Source organism: Larus michahellis, chromosome 2 (assembly GCF_964199755.1).
Source record: "Larus michahellis chromosome 2, bLarMic1.1, whole genome shotgun sequence".
In the NCBI taxonomy this organism is placed as follows: domain Eukaryota; kingdom Metazoa; phylum Chordata; class Aves; order Charadriiformes; family Laridae; genus Larus; species Larus michahellis.
Window position 1 is genome coordinate 21,901,218 of NC_133897.1, and position 23,423 is coordinate 21,924,640.

A 23,423-nucleotide genomic window follows, 5' to 3' on the forward strand; every position below is an offset into this window, starting at 1 on the left:
AAACTGAGCTCTACAAATGGTTGCTTATGAATGTAGGGACATGAGTAAAGTTATTTTCAGGCCCACAGGGTAACACTCCCTTCCTTGCACTGTACTAAGTGTTTTACCACCTTGCACTGCAATGCCCAAGCTTGTTATCTCACCCATCAAAACAACAGTAACTTCAGTTCTATGCCTTATTTTAATTTCTTTGCATAAGAACTTTTTTAAGAACTTTTATATTTTTGGTAAAATATGCTGAAGGGCTTAGACCAAAGGATGTCACAGCAGGAGATGTTCACTAATGTTCACTGCACAACTAAGCTGATGTACCTGCATTTCAACTGACGGGTATTTTTGATCCTGATCTCATCCACTGCCTTTCCCTACTCCGCATTGGAATCTACAACCTTCGTTATGGTGTCAGCTATAAAATAAAAGTTGAGAGAAATGTAGATACCAAAGAGTAAGACATGTGTGGAGAAAACCCCTGTGTTTCTTATTTGGATTTAATTAATAAATACAAATAAATGATTTAATAAATCAAGGTGTTTATGTAGTCAGAGGATATGATATTTATTTTTGTGCTTTTTTTTTTTTTTTTTAAATTCGGTATGGGTAGTGCTGTGCTCAACCAGTAAATATTTTAGATTACATAGGACTGTTACTTATACTACAATATTTCATTCAACACAGTCTTTATGAAAATAGGTCGTCAGGTGGGACATATGGAACAACAATCAAAGAAAAACCCTAACTCTGTTCCTCCTCCTGTTATTAAAAGTTTCCAGACATAAACTCAGATTTGAAAGTTAACTAAACACGTTTCCAATTTCTTTCGAAAGGAAGAATAAACAAAAAAGACATTTCAAGCTTGCCCAGAAATTCAGAAGACAACAGGCAACCATTTTTTATCTCAATTACCATAAGGGCACCGTGGAAAACTGTCACTTCATATTTCAACTCTAAAATGTTTTCTTATGACCTGCAAGTACCAAAAGATTTTCCCTTCCCCACTTTCCAGCTAATCAGCATGGAATGCAAAACAACTTGTTTCTTTATTACCTGCTTAGATAGGAACAGCGATTACCATAACAAAAGATTAGAAGTATCGAGACTTAAACCACATTATTGCTATTTCCAGCCACATTTCTGATTTCCCACTTTGCTCAGAACACATTCCATAAAAACCAGCTGTAACCTTTTCATTTACACCACCAGTGCTGTAGCTGGCATACAGGATTAAGCATTGAAGTGAAATCTATCACAAATTCTATCACCTTTTTAGCTCAGGATTGTTTTAAGACTGCAAGAAACTTGGGGAGCTGTGCACACACACACACGGGCAGAACAACTCTGCCTAGAGTGCCCCGAGCGTCCTGGCTCATCACTACACACAGAAAATCCAGCAGGGGAATTTGTGCAGCTTGTTCAGGGCACTTTTCAAACTGGGGGTTTCCACCCCCTGGGTCAATACCATACGCTGGTATGATTTCAAACCAGATTATTCAATGCATAATCTGGAAAACAGAGACTCTTAAGGATAAAAGTGTATTTTAGCACTTAACATGGGCAAGCCCTTTTTGTGAACCGGGTCACCCCAAGCTGAATCTCTCTTTCCTTGCAGACCCGGGAAAGCTGCGGCAGGACTGCCCGGACAGCAGTGGCAGGAGCGGAGACCCTAAATCTCCAGGCAGCCACTGCCTGAGGATCTGCTCTGAGCTGGAGCTAAGCGAGGGCTTATGAGTTTCAGTGCTCCGGCTTAAGCACCTGGACATCTAATGGGCCAGGCTTCAGGGATGACTTGGGTTTAGATGACTTACCACCTGTGCCTCGGGGGATTCTCCAATCATTGTGAGGTCATTGTGTAAAGGGCAGTGTCACACATAATGAGTAGAGGAGCTTCACGGAGCTCAGGGCCTTCACTGCTGAACCCTGCTTAGACTCAGGCAGCTGTAGGTATCACCTCAGACAAAGTGTTTGAGCCCTAGAGACCTTTTTGGTCTTAGATATTTGAGTTGAGTTTGGTGAAAAGGTACTTTTAGTACTGCTCTCCTATTCTGCATCACTTCCCTTGAAAACCTGTGCATCAGCCAGCAAAACACCCTTGTGGATCTAACCGTTAGGCTTTTGGGTACCCTTGGCATAATGCAGCCACTTTTGGGGATGTAAAATTTGAATATAGGTACCAACCTTGACAGCTGAATAAAACCATCATCTAAATAGTTCACAGTCCTTCAGCAATACAGTTCCCTATCTCTAATGTGGGAATGATAGTACCACAGTAAACCTGAAGGATGTTGGAAGGACTGGGGGATGTTTTTATCCTGTGTTAATGAACTGAAGCATGAGACACATTCAAAACCTGAGTCTCCAGCATGCACAGACTGCAAGAGCGTGCTCTTTGTCTGCTTATTCCTGAACTCACTGAAATATCAGTATCACTTCACTGACGAAATCTGAGACTTTCCTGAAGTTCACCAAAACCAAAACATCGATATCTACAGAATCTGAACATAAATCTTTTCAAAACTTTGTATAAAGGTGGCTTTTAAAAATTCTTGATCATGTAAGCATTGTATTTCCATTCTATTTCAGTGCCAACTCTTTTAAAGTTAATAAACACAATTTATTTCTTGCAAATATTTCCAAGGGAAGTCACTATTTTAGTAATGCGAGCAAGTTGTACAAATTGAACCTATAATATAACAGCAAAGTTCCCTTAAAGATTCCAAAAACTTTCCTAGAAAATGACGTCTCTTACATGCAGGCTATACCGAGTGCCTAGAGTAGATAAACATTTTCAGAATCATGAAAAGATGACATAAACAGATCTAACATTAATGAATTCTCCCAGTTTTTACATTCTGGGAAGTCAGAGATAATGAAGAGCAAATAAACCAAGTTTCAGCCACAGGTAACTACTATGAGATAGATGCTAAGTGTTTCTGGCATTTTATAAACATAGATCCTTGTGTAGGATAAAGCTACGATACCATCTTAGCTTACATATTTATATTTAGTCTCTTTTACTTATGGAACAGTTTTACTTATGGAACAGTTATGACACACACATAGTTTTTTTTAAAAAAAAAAGCTCCTAGGGGCATCCTTCATCTGCTGAAGTCAGAAGAAAGTGATGTGCCTTTGCTTTAGTCATGATGAAACCGTATGACATACGTCATATTAGATTTCAGAGTGGATAGTTTGATGATCCCTTATGAAAAGGGAAACTGTGATTTAAGCCTGTAGAGAGTGACAGGAATAGCAGATTTTGCTCTGAATCACCCACATGGAGAACCTGACTCTCAGTTTGCACAACACCTGGGCTGAAGTTACAGGTGGGGAAGAACCCACTGTTGTAGAACAGTTATTTTCATTCCAACACAAACTGCCCACATGGGGGAGTACAGTTATTCTGCAACAGTTCTGCTGGTCAATTTGCCTTGTGCAGTTCCAGGTTTTATATACACTTTCTATTTTTCCTACAACTGTATTGTGTGAATGACTACATTTTGCGTGAATGAACAACTACAATTGTGTGAATGATTCAATATTATGGTTAAAATTTTATGCAAGGAAAAAAAAAAAGCTGTTCTTGGTAGCAATATTGCCCTGGCTAAATGGTGTCATAATTTGTTGAGAAAAAAAGGGTTGTGGAATTGGTACAGTGTTTTGTTTCTTGCTGGATACAGGTTTGCTTGTTATCCACATGGAAGCCTGTCTGCTCTGGGAGATCTTACTTTAGAGTACCAAAGTGCTAGAGCAGCTCCCCAGGAGGAACATCACTGTCTGTTACAGCCATATCTGACCCTCATTGCTCCCTAAAAACAAACAGGCATTCTCCCTTGGCAGAAATAGGAGCACTAGATCAGTCGGTAGATTATTGCCATGCTGGAAACCTGTCACTATCAAGTTCAAAGCCTTTTTCAGGCTTTTGCACCAAAGGCTAGTTGCCTTCCCCATCCTGGGCTTTGCCAGCAGCCAAGAGAGACAGCTTTTGGCTTTGCCTGCAGCCAAGAGAGACAGCTTTTGGTTTCTCACCTCCCATACCAGTGTGTCCAGTCAGCTTTGCAACCCAGAAACACTACTACAGAAGCAACCCATGCATCACTCCTAAGCATCAGCTTCTGCTTGCTTCAAAAACCCCTACGAGGCTTCATTTGAAAGTGGACTGTAAATATTAATTTTCTTTGCATTCTAGGCACTTCTGAAATGTCTAAGTTAATACTTCCTGTAATGCTTTGCTCTTGTTTCTCCAAGCAGATTTTATTCTGCTGCAGCAGAGCAATGTATATCACAACAGGAGATAACAGTCTAGGCTGATTTACAAGGCTGGTGACTGAAGAGCAGTGGCACGCAGAAAAAGCTGGAGGACCGTGATGAAAGAACTCACAACCTTCCATCCTTTGTGATTTTTAACCATGACAGTTAGGTTTTCTTGTTGAGCAAGTGCCTCTTTATCACATGCAAAAAGAACATTTTAACACAGCAAATTTATTTTTGAGGGGAGCAAAACCAGAATGTGGTACTGAAGTAATTGATTCTGAGTACTCTTTCTGTGATCCAGACATCTCCACTGAGAATGGAATAAGGTTTTTTTCCTTTTTTTCTGTATCTCCCTAAAATGAATAACCATGCTGAGGAACAGCAAGGTAAAAAAAGACAGGCACCGGACTAGAAGGCAGGTGAGAGTATCCAGAACTGGCAGGGAGCAGAAAATTGTCAAAGCTGAGACAGGTAGGAGTCCTGAGCACAATGATTCTGCAGTGTAATGTACCCTAACTAAATAAATGCTCAGTCTTCATATTTTGGAAAGCCTCTTTTCACAAAATATGTATCCACTTATTATTTCAGATCTGCTTCTCTGTAGAACTGAATTGGTTGAAATAAGCTGCTCATTTCATAAGCCGGAGGAGACAGGCCAAGAAAGGCAATGGGGCCCGAGGCAGCCATCATCACCAAAACCACATTTCTGGAGAAAATAAGTATTTAAAAATAAGGTGTAAAATCTAGTATAAAATTAAGATGTTCAGGGGACTGGACCGTATTCTCAGAGGTTTTCAAGACCCACCTGAACAAAGTCGTGAACAAACTGGTCTGATCTCACAGCTGGCCCTGCTTTGAGCAGGAGGTTAGACTAGATGACCTCTAGTGGATCCTTCCATTCTGAACTGTTTTATATTCCTATACACAATTCTTCATTTGCTTACACCTGGCAGAGTATCACTCATCCTTACAGATGCAAATTGAATTGTATGACTGTTTCTAAACCACTGAAATTCCTGTGTAGAGGCATAATCTTAGTTTGCTTTTCTGGATCTACCCTTTTTTAAGGAATTGACTCCAATGCCTGCTTTTGCTGCTAGTCAAATAATGTCCAAACACAGCCCGCGTGAAATGACAGTCTCGCTATTGTCAGTAATGGGCTAATTAACAGCAATAAAACTGTTCGGTCTACCTGCTGCAGCTTGTCAAAGCACAACTGTGCTGCAGTGTGGAGCCAGCTGTTTTTGGGAAAAAGTGCAGGACTGCCTCACAGTAGGTTCATCTTTGATTGCAGCACGATCTTCACAGGCAAAATGAAAAGTATTTTTTTCATGCAAACTTTAATTGAATAGAAATTGGTGTGTTGAGACTGTCTATTTTTCAGCAGTAAATTACACCTTGCCAGTTGCAAAGGGGCAGACACAAATTCACCTAAATATGCGGAAGGGAACACGGTGCAACTACATGCCTGGTGTTGCTTCCTGCTAAAGGTGAAGGATAAAACTCCCTTAGTTCTGCACAGTGAATTTGTGCCTCAGTGAGCGAAACAGATTTTCCAGCAATTCCAGAACTCGGGAAACTCAGTTCTTTGGAAACTACAGAGCAAAACAAAGGATCAAGGTTTGCCTGTTCTTTGTAAGAGGTCTGAACTTTATCACCTCTTCAAATCTTGCCTGCTGGAGTTTAATTTATCCAAAGAGAAATGAGAACACTATCCACAAAGTAATAGACCTTGCTCAAACCAATGACAACAGATTCTCAGCGCTACAATACTTATTAATGGAAGTCGAATCAAGCAATGCTTGAAAGCAAGAAATTGGCTAAAGCAAGCAAGATCTCTTCATGCTTGCTTGGAACAGTCTTCTACAAGCATTCTAACTGCTGAAGATGTTTGATGTTTTCTGTGAAATTATGTAATTTAGCTCTAATTCCACTCAAGAGTTTTTTGCAAGGCAAACCACCAACAGAGTGACTTCTGAAATGACTTACTAAGGGAGTAGAAGTTTAAGAAAACATAATACAAGTGACCTGAAGTGCCTAATTCTATACCACATTCATTAGCTATTTATCAGTTCTTCAGTATGGTATGAAATTATTACACTGTTTAGACTGCTAGTAGCATTTTCTCCTTTCATTATGCATCCATTTTATACATAATACTTCAGAAACTCATCACTAGAGTTGAAAAACACAACAATAAATATCCATTACGATACTGCATTTTGTGCCACAGAACTGGTGTTAAATAAGTTCTTGCTCTGAAGGTCCATGAAGGTCAGCGAGTAAAGAACTTTTTGGAAAATCTACAGGTGCAGAGTTTCCATTTTGCTGTCTGTGCTCCTGCTACTGACTTGATTGTCCTCGTCAATGTGGCAGTGAGAGGCTGAGGAGACCCAATGTACCCACTAAGTATAATGAGAGGTTAAAAGACAGAAGGCTCTCAGTCTTTAGATGCATGTGTCTCCCTACTGTTAATAGAACAATCATGTCTTTTCCAGTTACGTTACCACCCCGCATCTCCATGTGGTTAAATTATTTTAGATGAAGCCAGGGATGTAGGGAGAAAATAGGAATTTTATTATGATTTCTACTTCTTGTTCTCCTTCCAAAGGATATCAAAGTAGGGTTAAGGAAATATGAAGAAGGGCTTAAGTCCCAAAACAATTGTTCTGACCATTCTTGCCTAATTTCTTTGCTGAAGTGAAATGGGACAATGATATGTTGCTAGTGATTGCGACTGAGGTGTATATTCGTGTGAATGCATGTATATAAGACCTAACTATAACAACCCTTTGTGCTGAATAACCTACGGGCAATGTTTTTAGATATCCTTTGAGCACAGCTGCATACCCATGCAAAAAAAAGAAAAATCTTTTTCCTTACCTTTGGAGTTTACTGCACCAGCTGCAGTTGAAACCAATCTGCGCAGTGACACAGGGACCACAGCTGGTAAACTGGAGACAAGCTGGGATGTAGATAAACAACCACGAATTATTACATTTGTCTCACAAATAATTCTCATAAAAAGCACAAAAGAAGGATACATCCTCTGATAATACGTACTTAGGGACTCAACAGGTTTACATGTCCAAAATAAGACACTAAACCCAGACTAAAATGCATTTCACAACCGTATGCACAGAGGTACATTTTATCTGTAGGATCCCATTTGTATTCCGTTTGTAAATGTAATCCCACTTCCACATCTGTTCATTCAGCTTCATTGCTATATTTTTATCTTTTTGCTTAATATTAAGTATTTGCTTAAATCTCTTTCTTCCCTGTCTCCAGTGTTCCTTGGTGTTGCTAACACCCAGGCATACACAGATAATAGGACTGGCAGGCAAGTGTGCAAGAACTCTAATTGGATTAGAAAAAAGAAAAATAGCCATTTTCATTTTTTTCACAGTAGTACAGCTGGCAGTTTAAACCCAGAGATTTCTAAACAATGTAGTTTTACCTTGGACAAAAGAGGTAGATGAAGTGCAAAATGTGTTTGGGGATATTCCTTTGCAATGTGATGCACCGTACACAGAAGAATTTGTGTTTGCCTTGCAAGCATGAAAATTGTTCTTTTTTTTTTCTTGAGGAAATAAATTTAAAGTCAATATAATCATTCTTCTGAAAAAATGATTTGGCACAGATTTCATTCAAAAGCTACTGGGAGCTATATACCCATAAACTAACTTGAGATACATGAGGATGCACTGGATAATGCATCATCCACCCAGGAATAAATTTGAGAGTGGATAAATGAATCTTTCCATGATTCCAAGTCCACAGATAAAACAAAATATCTAAAATCGTGTATGTGTTACTGGGAGGGGGCCCTTCCCAGATCTGGCTCCTGCCCATGTTATGTTTTACTTACTTGGCAGAGGTATCATTTCAACAGCTGAGAGATTGGTAATCTTTGACATCTGTAGCTCCACCCTGTGGTACTCGTATATTGTTCTTCTACGGACATCTACCAGAAAAGAAAAATAAAAATATTTTCACACTTTACTATTTTGCAGTCTGTAGGTTGTGAAATACAGGCAATGTAACGACTGCTCATTGCTCCTTAGGTGCACACAGGACACCAATTTTGCTCAAGAATCTATTTTTAACTTCAGACACCACGGAGGAACATGTAAAAGGTATAGACAGAATTTTTCACTTGAGAAACCATCAGACCTGACAAAATAGGTACCTGTTTCCACCAGTAAGGAATAATGAAAACGCTGAGTGTGCTCTCAGGCATCTTAGTCATTCCTTTAGGCAGAAATTCTAGCGAGGATACTGTCAGACATTTTAGGGTATATTTCAGATGCTTGCTTTCCTAAGACATTTCTCAGCTTACAGACTTGGGAGAAATGCTTTATATGCTCACTTTGTCAGTTGTCAAGATGCACAAACAAAACTGATTTCATCGCTTAATCAAATTTGTTAGCTACAAGCTAGCTCACATCTGAATGCACTAGAACATTTTTCCATATTATAACATTAAAGAAGACAAGTCTTCCTGAGCAGCCAATGTTGTGCATAATCTTTACACAAGCTAACTGCACCTAAGTTTCTCCAAAATTCAATACAGTCAATGTACAGTTCTTGCGGGCCTTGAACACACAGATGACTGTAAGACCCAAGCACAAGATAAGCGTGAAAAAAAAAATCACGTAATTGTTAGTTTCCAGATCAATATCCTATCATGTGTTACAAATATTCCAGATTTCAAGCACGCGGCTGCAGTGCAGACTGGCGAGCTTGTACGTTTGCAAATTAAAAGTCCAGCCTATACTGGCAACCTGACACAATAATGATGATTTCCTGGTCCACTGGATTCAAATTTCTGTCCTTTTTGAAGGCCTCCTAAACTAATTGCAATGAATGCTAAATACAATCACTGACCCTGGGGAATCGTGCCAGAGAGGCACAAAGGGTGACATACAAAGGATTAACAGGTTCCTGTGGTCGGTGGCGGTCTGAGTCTACATTCAACAGAAGACAAGAAATTGCAGCCAGCCATCAACTCAACCACAATCCGTGTTCTGTGTTGCCAGCCCTGTACGGATTAAGGCACACCTTGTTGCCTGGTACAGAGGCTGCGTTTCCGCAGGTTGAAGTAGGATCATGTGGCGGTTAAGCAATCACATGGCACCAAATCTGAAGTGTTTTCACAATCTCTTGTGAGGAGGGAAGTTGGAGGCATTTTTCAGACAGAAAATGGAACCTCAACTAAAATCAATCAAGCAATAAATACTAATTTTTAAGGGAAGAGAGAAAGTGCACTAAGAAGTGCACTAAGGTCCCGTGGCTAAGGTGCCTCTTGGCTCACGTGGACAAGGCTTTCTAAGAAAGAGGGATGGCCAACCTCTAAAAGCACAGCTGTGGGAATCTGCCTTACACCACACAGCAAATAACCATCAAACTGTTGATGTCAGCTGGAATAAACACGGGAATCTCTGAGTGGGGAGGGGAGGCGGAAGCAGAGGTGTGGTGGGTGGGATAACTCTCTCCTGCATCAGCCAGGGTCACTGCGGGGGAAGCAGCTCCTCTGCCCTCTCCCACTGCGTGAGCTCTCAGCCACGGGTAGGCAGTGTCTGGCTTTCAGACAATAATATTTCCATTTATCTCCAAATCAGGACCTTTGCCAAGCAGTTCCTCTTGCCATTTATTTGAAGCTGACTTTGCTATGGCTTCACCCCTGAATAGCAAATTTCTCTTTTGGTATGAAATGCACCTATAATTGAGCTCGTTTTGTGTTTTACCTACAAAGTCATTCTGACAAGTTAAAAGACAGGTATGGGGATGTCCCAGATGTTTACCCCAATAAATGCCTTAGCCATGTCCTTCAAACCCGCTGGACAAAAAGGGTTTCCAAGGCAAAGCTAATCGTGTCCTGGGGTGGGGAAAATGTCTTGCCAGCAGTGAGAGGTTATGCTCCCAGGATGGTAAGTCCCATAAAAGCACTTGCCAAATCACAGTGATCAGGAAATTTGTTTGAAAGGAACTCCCGCCAATGCTGAAGGCTGTAATTTGTTTCCACAGTAATCTTTATCCTTCTGTCCAAAAAAATAAGCAAATGGATAGATAAATTAAAATGGTGGGTGCCCGTACTTTAATTGAACTCCATCTCATCCCATCAGTGGTGGTATAGACTGGCATGCTATAATTCTGTTTACTCTGAACCTTTCCTAACAGACTCCTCACAGGGCTTACAAGAAAAAGGGAGCTTGTGGCTTTCCAAAAATCTAGTAAAAATCAGTGACTCGGGTCACTGGAACTTTTATCTCACCCAGGGCATGAAGTTTCTAAAAAACCACTGATTTTAAGAGAATTAGGTTTGTTGTAAAAAAAAAAAAGAAAAAAAATTCTAATCATGCATAGACTGTTAATCTCATTAAATCCCTCTGCCTGGTAGACTCTGGTTTGATCTTTTCTTCTTCAGGAAGAAGACTGTGCCAACTACAGGTGGTGAGTTTGCATACGAGGGGCCTATCTACTGTAAGAAACTTAAGTACAGAGAGAGATATTTACATAGTCACTTTCTAACAGCTTTGTATATACTCGCAGGCAGGTGGTTGGAAACATGAGTGCTCAAATTTATCTGCATGGCCAGGTTGCAAGAAAATGCCATTTTCTTGCAGGTGTAGATTCCTTTGAAAGTCTGACTTGAAACCCGCCATGCTTGGCTCCTGAAAATGCACTTTTTCCTCCCGATTTAGAATTCTGAGCCTGTATCCCCTTAAGAAAACAGAATAGAAAAGCTAAACTTAACAGGATAAACAAAAATGAATATTCTCCCCTAACACTTTCCCCCTCAACCTCCCCACACAACGCTCCTGCTCCAACCCAAGACACACACTGCCTTTCACTCAGGTGGAACTTGTTCTTTGTCTTATGTTGTCCATTTAGCTCTTTTACAAACAAGTACCAGTGCCGAATCACAAAGAGCTTATAAAGCCCTTGTACTTCAGTTCGCACCTTAACTTGACAAAAACTACCGAAATCATACGATGTAGTAATAGGCAAAAATTTATGCAGATATTTTACTGAAAAGAGGCATTACAGAGAAGGGAGAAAAGGAAAAGGACTTTTTGCATGCATATATACTCTTGAAGTACCATTCCTGGTTCTGAATTTCAGAAAATGCGTATGTACTCTTCTCCTAGTCACAAAAATATTTTACTTTTCTATAGGCCTGAGCATCTTAAACACCCTTTTTAACAGAATAGTATAAATAATATATTTTTTTTTCAATAACAGTGTCTTTTTTTTTCACATTTGGTTTAATTTATAGCATAGCCCAAATTGTTCTTTGGTTTGTTTCTGTGGCATGTACACGTACTGTCTTTGAATACAAGGTGAAAGGTACAGTCCCGGCAGAAAAAGCTGAAGAAAACACCAGTACTTACTTGAGGTAAGTACATTTCTCAGTGACCTAGAGAGATAACGTGGTGGGTCAGAAGGCCAGTCGAAAGAATCCCTTCAAGGGATTAAGCAATGGATCGGTAAATTATAGATGTGCAAGATTCTGGTGTGACAAAACATTTCTATGTAGTTTTATCAGGGTAGTTTTAAACTAAATAACGGCATATAAATATTCTATGAAACAGAACTTCCAGAGGTAACTAAATGTACTAAACAGAGAGAGTGCTCTGGAGACGGAGCAGTGCCAGAAAAGCACCAGTGACTTCCTAAGATACCTGAAGGGTCAGTAGCTAGTAATAAACCATTCTAAATATATGTCCAACAGATGCACAATCTCTCTGGTACTTTTCCATCACATAATCACTTTTTCTCACACAGTATTCCTCAGCTAAACCTGCAACCCAGTGAAATGTGAAAATATTGGAGAAGTCAGTCTGATTTTTTAAATTATATGTTCACACAAATAAAAATCTTTGTCGGTGAAAGATTTCTAGGGAATTGAGATCGGCCATATACGCAGCAAAAACTGCTAAACAAGGCCATATGTATTCATATAGCTGCACTTTCATTTTTAAGTCTAGCTGATAGAGAAAGCACAAACGGTAAGAGGGTGCATTTGATTATGCAGAAAGCAAACAATTTATGAAACCTATCCAGCTTACACTGCCAGCAATTGGTGAAAAATGTAAGGGTGAAAAACAGAAGGGTGGGGCGCAGCTGCTGTACTAGACAGACACTGGGTTTGCTTAATAGGGACTTTGTTTAGCAAAAAAATTGTCATGCAAATATATAATTTGCCAGCCTTGTTTGTCTGATTGCCATCGCCACAAAAGGTAAGGGAATCAGAATGTCAAAGCAGTCTTTGTTTTTTTTTGTTTTTTTTTTTTTTTTTTTAACAGCTTCATATTGCTAAACTTACCAATATTAACTAATTAATTCTCGAGGCACTGACACTGGGACCAAACATGCCTGGAATCAAACCACCACCACAATTGCTCTTGGTTATGGAGTCTTACACACACATCTTAATCTAGATCAAAACTCAGATTCCCTAATTGTATTAATTTTATCATTCTCCTAAAAATTACTAAAAAATCCTTTAAAACCTAGAAGCTGCACCTCAAAGACATATAATCTGTGAATAAACAAACCAGTGAAGTAGGCTCTGAAAATACCTGCTTTATGAATAATATAGAAAAAACTGTTCTACAGTAACGCTCTGTGCCCACCACACATCATTTACTTTGAAACTCTCCATCTCCTTCCAGATTTATCCCATCTCCTGACGCCAGCTGAGCTGCTCCTAATACAGGATCTAGGCGTGAAAACCCCCGCGCTTTATCCCCTTAAGCCGCCATGCACCAAACTGCCTAATTCTGAGATTGGTTGATGGCCAGTTAAGGTTTTGGCTAAACTGAGAACGTTTTAAAATTTGATCACCTCGTACCAATCCCTGAAGTGCGGCTATGCCACCAAAGATTGCCAGCGTGCCCATCTCTTTCCCACACTGCTCCTGAATCGAACATGTTGCGCCAAGGAACCCAGCTGTCTGGATAAACCCCTTTGGGCCAGCAGATAAACACGCAGGGCTGGAGGAGTTGACACCCTCTGGGATTAGTTACACTAGCGGAATGCAAGAATAAATACTGTGAATTTAGAGAGATAACTTTGGGGCCCACTTTGCACAGAGGTAAATGACAACATTACTAGTAAGGCAGCAGCAAATTAGACTACGCGATTTCCCAGATGGTGCTGCACCTTTATACAATAAATATCACAACATGAACTGCTAGTCTTCTTTTACCCTTCAGGAAGGTACTTGCTAAGGTTCTTTCAGGGGCTTCACTGCTGTAAACAAACTGGAGAGAAATCTTCAGCAAACAGTTACAACATGCAGAGTTGTCACTTAATTATATGCTTGAGTTACACTACATATTGAGTGGCACTAATTGCACTGAAACGGGAATATTACTAACACATAGCTCGGCTATTTCATTTGTGTACACTGTGCTGTTGAGTAATTTCAGCATCATTAAATGTTGGGTTGAAAGGTATGGATTTCCTAAAAGAGTTGTACCTAAAACAATAGAGGCCAAGATCATGGAGAAGTATGTCTCATCACGGAGAAAAACCCAGCCGTTATCTCTAAGTGCAAGTGACCCACTGTGTAGATCCCCTCAATCTGGCGCTCTCGTTTTACCAGTGTATTTCATGCTCTCATGGAAAAAAAAAGCACAATCTGGGCAAGCTCACTGGTGGGATTTTCCATTGCTAAATTTTCCTGGGTTGCAGGAAATGCTTTTTGTTTTCTTCTTCATGCACAATAGAAAGCTAATTGAAAGACAAAAGTGAAGACAGCACTGAAACAGAGAGAAATGTAGTAACCCTGAAGGAAAGACAGTCATGAAATTAGAGAGAGATCTTAGAAGTCTGCAGGAGGGAGAGCAAAGGACACTGTAGGACTGAAAGAAGGACCAAGAACAGAATGCCAAGAATGGATGAGAAAAAAATAAGAAATAAGAAGGAACAGGGAAAATAAGGTGGTTGCAATGGGACAGAGACGAAGTCCTCCTGGTGAAGATGCTGAAAAAAAAGGAGGAGACGAGTTGCTGGAGGAACACGTAAAGCTATCTCCCAGCTTTGTCTTCACCAATCATATGTTGTCTAACTGGGAGATAGATATCCACTAAACATTCTTAGTGTCCGTGTTATGAAAGGAAATAATAGTTAATGTACAAGTGTTTGGCCTGTCTGAAGAAGAAGAAATCAGGGTGGTACCTCTAACTTATCGGACAAACCAAAAGCAGAGGTCCAGAGTCTGGCTTACTTCACTTGAATTACCTGGAAGAAGCAGAAACCTTTCCACTGAAATTAATTGATGGACTTAGTTTGCCATTTTGCTGTCATATAAATCTCAGAATTTAGGGATTTTCTTGTTAACCTTGGTGTCAAGCAAAAATTTGCTTCCCTTCGCACATTACCATTCATTCCAAAGCACCTCTAGAGTATGTTCAGGCATAAGTATCTATACATTATATATATATATATATATATAAAAATATAAAATAGTGGCCAATCTGCATCAATATAATAGTACCACATATAGGCTCAAACATAAAGACATTGTCTATGTATAAGCAATAGTACCAGATCAAGGAAAAAAAAAAAAATCAAAAATCAAACACATATAACAGGCGGAAAGCCACTTGCCAAAAATCTCCCATTTCCATGCTCTAATTCTGAAAAGATACGGTGAAAATATGTAGGTACCTGTATTCTTTTAGGGACAGATAAAAAGGGTATTACTGCAAAGCCTTTATATGTAGGAGTACATTAGCAAAAGTAGGTATGAAATACTCAAGGTTCTCCATTTCAAAAAGTTCAGAAAAGCCTTTCTTTTTGTACTTGGCTCTTGAAGAGGATTCTTTTCAGCACTCATTAAAATGCACTTTTGGAATGAAAAGCACGTTTTTCTCTCCTCAGAATGAAATAGGTTTGCCTGGCTTTAGAACTCACCTTTCGCACATATTAAAAAAGTTATTACTAATGTTTTAGACAGTATGTCTGAAAAAATCCGATAAATAGTTCTAATTTTTCCAAAATTACTTCAATAGAACTGGGACTATTGTACTGAAATTTTAAAATGCTGAACATACAAAGTGCAGCAAAGACATTCCGCATTTTAGAAAACTGACAGGATACTTTTGTTCAAATAGGCTTGTTTTGCACTTAATGTCTCCTTTTCAAATGCAAGATATATACAAAAATAAGTGACAAAACTCAAACACGAAGCAGTAGACTTGTGGGGTTTTTTTGTTTGATTTGTGTTTTGTTTGTTTGTTTGTTTGTTTTTCTAGAACTAGCCATGAACATAAATGGAAACTGGGTTCTCTTGATGGAAAAGTCTATGCTAAAGTGGTAAGCAAGAACTAATAGCTATACTATCTTTGCCTTCTTTCAGGACAAACAGCAATTTATATTCTTCCCTCTCTTTAGGAGCTAACAAATAAAATAAAACGGCGATTCTATCATATCTCTTTTTCAGTAATTAACTAGACCCATGGTTGATTTAACACCTCTGAAAACCAAGAATGCAAGAACATGCATATTTTAAGAGCATCCGACAATGGCTCTCTATAGGCCAACATTATTTACCAGTTCTGTCAGGGTGCTATTATGTTGCCTGTACATACTAATATAAACCTGTTTCATTGAAAGCACAATTTAGCTTCAGGAAAATATACTGCAAACTGATGGTTCCCTTGATTAATACTGGCTCTACTGTAAGCTGCAAACTAGCAAAAATAATCATGAATTACCACCATCCCGAGAACCAGTCATTAAGAAGAAAAGCAGTGCATTACACACAGTAACACAGAAATAATGCTATCAAAACTGTTGCTGCAGTGGCACGCTTTAGACTCTTCACCCACATTCTATTATTCTTATCTGCCATTACTTAATGTAACTTAATGAACAGAGTAAGTTTAAGATGAAACACTAGACAGATTTTCTGGTAATTACGGTCACTTCACTTAGCAGAAAGCGTCATGTGGCAAAAAGGTTTACAGCTCTGGCAGGGGGGTTGGACTAGATGATCTCCAGAGGTCCCTTCCAACCCTATGATTCTATGATTCTATATACTAAAACCAGAAGACTAGTAAGTAACTGTGTATTCAACAAAACCAATGTTATATAGTGGTAGAAAAACAAGATGCACATCTGAAGCATTGCTACAGAAAGAAAGATTCAAACTAGAATAAAGACTCACATATACCATACACATACAAAATATGTGAATCTAAAATGAGTCCTTTAGCGTAGCTTGCTGATGGAGGCCTGATGCCGAAAGATCCGCATACTCTTTGCTTCTCTTACATTGAATTTCTGTGTGACTAGTCTCATAAACCATTTCCGCAAGTGAATCAACCTAATTTCCACCTGAATCCATTTTAGGAGCTCTTACAAGCTGAAGACTCACAAAAATATTCCGATCATTCGCTTACAAACATCACTCAAATGGCTGAAATCAGTTACCTAGATTCATTTGTTCCTAAGCACTCAAAAGCAATCCATGCAACTGTAGGCACATCACAGCCATCTATCATACTTCAGAAACAAATTTCTTCCAAGACCCGATCTCTTAAGTGAAATCTGAGCATGCCAACCTCCTTCACACTACCCCGAGTTCACAACAAGCAGCAGATGGTACTGAAATTTTCCATCTGGGGACATGGCAGGACATATAAAACTCCCTCATATCAAAGACTGTTTAAATGTGATGAGGGGAATAGGCTAAGCTGAGAGGCAGCGGTACCCACAACTTCGGTGTCAGCCCCATCTGCAGGCTACCATAAAGATGGGCTGGATCAGGTCAGTCCTTATGAGCTTTATCTGCACCACACCTACCTCAGGGGTCACTTCAGGAGAATACGCCTGGACTCAGTCCTAGGAGGCTGGTTCAAGCACAGCTCCTTCCGTCTGCACCCTGCTATTAGGGGACCATCAAAACTTGAACTTAGTAAATTTGCTCCAAATGTGTAAATAGAACCAGCAGACTCGGAAAGTGAGCATACTCTCTAACGGCTAAACAACCTCCAAGGGTTCTGTGCACAGCACGTTGAAACAAAGCATCAAGGAAGTCACACTTGATCTCCTACTATTCGCTTTCAGTCAAGTCATACAAAGTATAATTAAAGCCAGAGAAAATTAAACATCACCTGCATTACTGTTGCCACAACTACGTGAGCCCAAGATGTTATTTAATAACTACATCTCCTCTTCTTTTCTCTCACAAAAACGTATATATGAATTTGAAGTTCAGAATGTAAAGTATAAAGAACTCCCAGCCTGGATATTTTTCTCTTCTCTGCTTCACCACAAACCAGGGCAGATACAGATGATTTTTACGAACAGGCTGCTTCTTCCCTACCACGGATATGGAGAAATATTCCAGATAAAGTATCTTATGGAATACTAAATTGTGCTGGTTGACAGTTTAATTTTGCGTTATTTGGCTGGCCATTTAGTTTTATTTACTTAATTTATCAGTTCAAAAGAAACAATGACAGAGAAAGCCACACTGGGAATTATCAAGCAAATAAAATTACACTTGAATTAACAAGCTGAAATTAGCTAAGTGATTTGTTGTGCAGCTAATCATCCTTGATGAAATCAGCTTATACTCATTTCTCAGTCTCCAGACCATTAGTACCACTACAATTCCACATACTGGGAATTTGCTGGATCCTGTGCACAACCACAAATGCATCTGAGAGTCCCACTTTCACTGGGTGGTTGGTTGAACTTATCTGTGTTACAGCAACAGGAATCTGGAAGACAAAAGAGGTGGATATGCATGAAATATTGAAGTAAAAAAAAAAATTCACATTAAAAATAACAGCACTGCCAGGTTGAACCACTGTAAATTAAAAGTCCTAAATAAGTATTTCATACAATACAGCATAATATGACTAAGGATTTATTGAAGACTGAAATTACTGCTTTTAATTTTTATTTTATCTCAGTTTGTTTCGCTTCTTATATAATAATATTCACATCAACACTGATAGAAGTGTAACAATTGCTAATGGTGAAACAGAAAAGGGTAGTAATTGTCAGTAATGTATTTCCACCAGTTGAAGAAAAAGTGAGATGCTGCACTAATATCAGACAAGGAGGAGGAGGTAATACCTCTTGTCTACTATTGAACACACAAACTGTAGAGGTTCAGCTTGGGACGGACATTTTAAAAGCTTATGGCTCAGCTAATTTGCACTGAAAACTGTTTGAAGAGAACTTTGGCCCAGTGATATTCATGCTTAAGATGTCTTGTCTTCTAGCAGAGAAAATATTAATGTCATGGAAAACGTGGAAAATGCCAGGTACTCACTTGCCAATATCTAGGTGGAAGAAATAAAAATACTTAGCTAGCCGTAGACCAGTCCAGCTTTACAGAACAGAGATAACGATGTTGGGCAACATGCTTGTACGGAAATAGGTATCGAGTTTGATTTCATTCTTTGGGCAAGATTGCAGCTTTGGCCGATACTTGTATAGATGTAATAGCTTTAGGATTTTGTAAGGTGTTCGACTTAGTGACGGGTAGCATTTATACAATATTAACACAGTTAATTAGACTGACTGATCACAAACAGCAGCCACCACTAAAGCAGCTCAGGCTAACAGTGTGTCTTTACAGCATATCTTGCTTCTCCAGACATCAGAGATAGCATTCAAAAGTTTTATCAAAGACTGGGAAAGAAACATAAATTTACTGCCTAGAAGTTCTGCACAGGACACTAGCAGAATAAAAATAATAAAATGCCTGGATGCAAAGTTAGACCTTGCATAAATTGCAAAGTTATAACTCAGAGAAAAAAGAGCGCAAAATAGAAGCTTGGGGACCATGTTCTAGAAAACCACAGTTCTGGAAGCAATCTCAGTATTGCAGTGGATGAACAAAGTAAAAAGCTGGTTACACATCCAGTGAATGCGAATTCAGTATCATCTGCATGTCAATTAATGGCATGACTTCTGGCATTTGAGGTGAGCATCAGTAGTTGTTCTCCTTGTTCCCAAAATACCATTTAGCTGTGCTTTTTTTTTCTGATTAGACTGCTAGATGTCTAGGAAAAGTTAAATTTGAGAATATTAACGGAAAAAGTGAGTTCTGGTGAATTAAATGCTGTCATAAATTTACATTTCTTTTACTTGATTTAGTGACTGGTTCGGCTGATTTATTTAGGGATTCTGGTATATATGATCTGCTTTGGTATAATAAAAGGAATGATGTTAAACCAACATCAAAACCAGAAGTGGCTTGGAAATACTGCTAATAATACATCAATTCAAATTTGGCTTATATCAGCTTAGTTATTGGAGATTGTGACATATTGTTGCAAAATAATAATTAGGAACATGATAGTACTTATATAGGGCTTTCATTGCCAGTTTCCTAAATAGTTATTAATTATTCTACAGGCCAAACTGCATGAAACTTAATCAGGAATTTTAAGTTGCATGTTTATGCATATTGCAGTTATTGGAGAATGTGACATAAGAAGGCTGAAAGCCGTATTTTCAAAGTCTTCAAAATAAAAGATTCACAGAGTTCAGAAATAAGTTTATAAACTTTGTCCAGCATGAAAGCGTAAACAAAATAAGGCACTTATTCACAGTCTCAGAATATTGTAGAGAAAAGCTTATATTAACTATCAAAGAAACTGTCTTAAGAGATTTTGAGGAGGATACTCTAGAGAAGCTATTGAAAATCAAGTTAGAAAAAGCACTGATGAGAAGGATGCAATGACTATTTCTTTTCAAGTTAGAGAGGAAACACAGCAGAGGAAGAAATGAATCAGAGTTTTATGGACACAAAATGTAGTTAGAATTGGCATTACGAGTAGGTGTGTGACCAAAAAAATATGCTGGCAAATTTGGCAGCTCAAGGCATAAGTTGTGTCTGATACACATTTGTGTATGAAATGAATTACATTTCATCTAATGAATGAATCATACATCTAATGAAAAGAATTACACTGATTTTCATGTGTGAGTGCAAACCAGGAGAAGTCGCACTCAGGTGCCCTTGAGTGAGCCTCCTTAATTTTAAGTCTAATGCCTTGTCACACGGTTTTTCTGAATTTGTAATAATTGAACAATTTGCATCTTTCCCTCAAAAATTACGATAACAGTGAACTAATTTCTCTCCTTTTTTTTTTTTAAGAAGGAGTGACGGGTTCTTGCAGTACAAATGCCACATGTAGGATTTTTATTTTTTTTAATAATAAATTTGTTTTCATTACAACATGGCTAGAGCTTGAAAGTCACTTTCAGTTTCGCTATTTAATAAAAATTATGAATGACTCAGTGATATCTGCTACTAAAAGCGGACACAGTAGCCAAAATGAACAGAGAACACAAACAAAAATTTCAGGAGAAATTAGCAAATTTTGGAGCAGAAACATCTCAGTAGGTTTTGCCAAAATCCCTGCAGGTGTCCACACTCTTCTGCTGGGTATTCTAGTGAGAGTGAAGAATTTATGGAATCATTTTCTAAAACAAATGAGAAAGTTGTAGTAGGGTCCAGTCTAACAGAACCAGCAGCCAAATTTTGGATAGAGGTTTTAGAAACAGGATTTAGAAACAAGAGTTTGTGTAAGGAAAACATAGCTTAAGTTAGTATAGCCACCTCTTCAAACTGAGGTACAGCCTGTGTCCAACAATTAGTCATGTAGACTGAAATGAAGTCAAAGTAGAAGGGAATCCAAGACCCAGGAAAACTCTTTTATTCTCTTGAAAGACTGCAGCCTTATTAAACCCGTATTTACAATTACATATGTTTATTTTTAAAGACTGGAAAAAGAAATAATTTTACAGAACTGAATACTTCTGTCACTCGGTGATGAATGTGCTGAGTGCCATTTCATAGGTGAAATCTTTTGAATAAATGTCAAGATAAAATGGGCTTTTACCATATGATGGCCTATTAGGAAATATGACCTTTTGACAGAAGTCTTGTAGTAAATGATAAAATAATTTATTGAAAATTACAGTGTTAACATGGGTAGCAAGCAGATAGCTGGTGTTCTGAATTCCTCACCTGAATGGCAAGATATGTCATGACAGGCCGACGTGTTAAACGGTTGAACAGTAAGCTAGGAATGTGCCAGTGGTTGCTAATGGGTGGCAGAGGTTTTATTGCATTACATTCAGAGGATGAATTTTAACTAGAATCATTCCAAAGTGTGTGTTACCACAGACAATATGAACTCTTGTGTTGTACAAGTCACCAGTTTATGAATAAACTTCCCAAGCGCACACTAGTGCTGGGGGCATTCACATCTATATTTTGGATTATATACTTCAACAATAGAGAGAAAGATATTTAGAATGCATGTTGAATTCTATTCATCATTGCGATCAGTGATCTAGATAGTATTTTCCATCAGAGTTCTCAAATTTTATTTTCTTCAACTTTGAGGATGTCAGAATCTTACCCTTCAAAAAAGAATAAAATAACGGCCTCTAACCTTATTCTGAAGGAGATGGTAAGCAGGGTGCAATTACTGCCCCACTTCAAAACTGAGTCAAAGATAAGAGCCAAAGTATGCTGCAAAATAATAATTAGGAACACAATACTACTTACATAGGGTTTTCATTGCCAGTTTCCTAAATAGTTATTAATTACTCTACAGGCCAAACTGAATGAAAATTAATCAGGAATTTTAAGTTGCATACACTGATCACCTCATAAAATCAAGGATCCTGTTTCCATGTTAATATTTTTTATAATAATAACAGAGTCAAAGAAATGCCAGGCATCTATAATGCAGGCAGAATATCCAGGAAGACTGTGCATTTTTTTTTTTTTTTTTTTTTTTTACTTTTCAGGAGACGATTGTAAGGTTTGGAGTCTTGTTACTGAAAACAGGATTATTTTCCATCACACATAGCAGGAGCATCAATTCCATCTAAGTGCTAGCACTTAATCAGTTCCATTCAATTCTGCCTCCTTTCACAGTGGAAAAAATTCTACTACAAGTCTCTCTTAGAATTATTTTCCAGCTTCACATATTGGGCAATTTGAACAAGCATTTCAACTTTAATAATGGTTTCTGGATGACTACATAAATAGTGAATCATTACTATTTAAATGAACAGAGAAAGCCTTCAAGCCAATAAAATTAAGAAAAATATCCTAAACCATTAACAAAGCCTTTGGTACCTTTGCCTAATTTGTCCTGAATTAATCATGGACAGAAAAAGAAAACAAATGCTACACTAAGGAACATTAGCTATAAGCACTAATGGGAAAAGACTATATAGAATAATTATTTTGTTCAAAAACAAGTAAAGTTCTTGAGAGTTGAACTTCTGTGAAATTTAGAACCTAAGAAATGAGTATTCACTACTAATACATAAAAAAGTATGCCTTTGCAGAAAATTTTCTATGTTCCATTGGCTAGTTTGCATTGTAATGTATTTCATACGTAGAAGAGGTGCACCAGTAAAATTTTCGTGCCAGCTGATGTTTCCTGACATATTGACCATTTACCAGAACACTAACGGTTGGTGTAAGCAAAGCTCTATTTAAAATGGAAGGTGTATGCACTGTAAACAAAGTAAATTCGTAAAGAAATAAATATTTGACTTACTATAGGACCTTGCTGTATTTCAAATTGTTTTTACATTTTGAAAGCCCGACTGTACCTCTCCTTCTCCTACCCATTAACTCTTCGGAAAGATATTCTGATGTCTCCAGATTTCACGATCCTGGTGGCTCAGCTCCTATTCTAAATTTATATTTTTTCAGAATCTATTCTGGATTTTGGATAACAATTGTGCATTTCAGACTGCTTCCTATTGAGCGAACAACAGAACACAGAAGACTGGGCAGAACGGCTTCTTTGATACTTGGCAAACTGCAGCCAGTACCTTGCCTTGGTGCTCAACACCAGGTTTATGAGGTAGCAAACCTGATGTGGGGGCAAGAAGGGTATGAAAAAGGACATCTCAAATGGTTTGAAGAAATAAGAAATAAAAGGTAAAATTTACCTGAAGTCCTTTAGACATAAAAGTCCCTGTTTGCAGCTCCCTTAAATGTATAATCACAGTTATTTTAAAAGTTGATTCTTCAAGATAAACGCCTGGTTTCGCTAGTACAGAACCCCTATGGGATGCTTTATAAAGTTGCTGGCAGCCTGTCTACTGCATTTCTTACATGGTGTTTCAGCTTGGACACTCAATGACAGTGCAAT

The 23,423-nt window shown here is 38.4% G+C and overlaps 1 protein-coding gene across 2 annotated transcripts in view; it reads right to left on the reverse strand.

Annotated features, from left to right (window-relative positions):
• The window catches only part of PLXDC2 (plexin domain containing 2), a 281,133-nt gene that overhangs the window by 49,649 nt on the left and 208,061 nt on the right, over window positions 1-23,423 (reverse strand). For both annotated transcript variants that reach the window (XM_074574503.1, XM_074574505.1), the window contains exons 7-9: window positions 17,894-17,993; window positions 8,120-8,215; window positions 7,132-7,213 (exon numbers count right to left, since the gene is read on the reverse strand). In XM_074574503.1, the coding sequence (XP_074430604.1) occupies window positions 7,132-7,213; window positions 8,120-8,215; window positions 17,894-17,993 (278 nt within the window). The remainder of the gene's footprint in view (window positions 1-7,131; window positions 7,214-8,119; window positions 8,216-17,893; window positions 17,994-23,423) is intronic.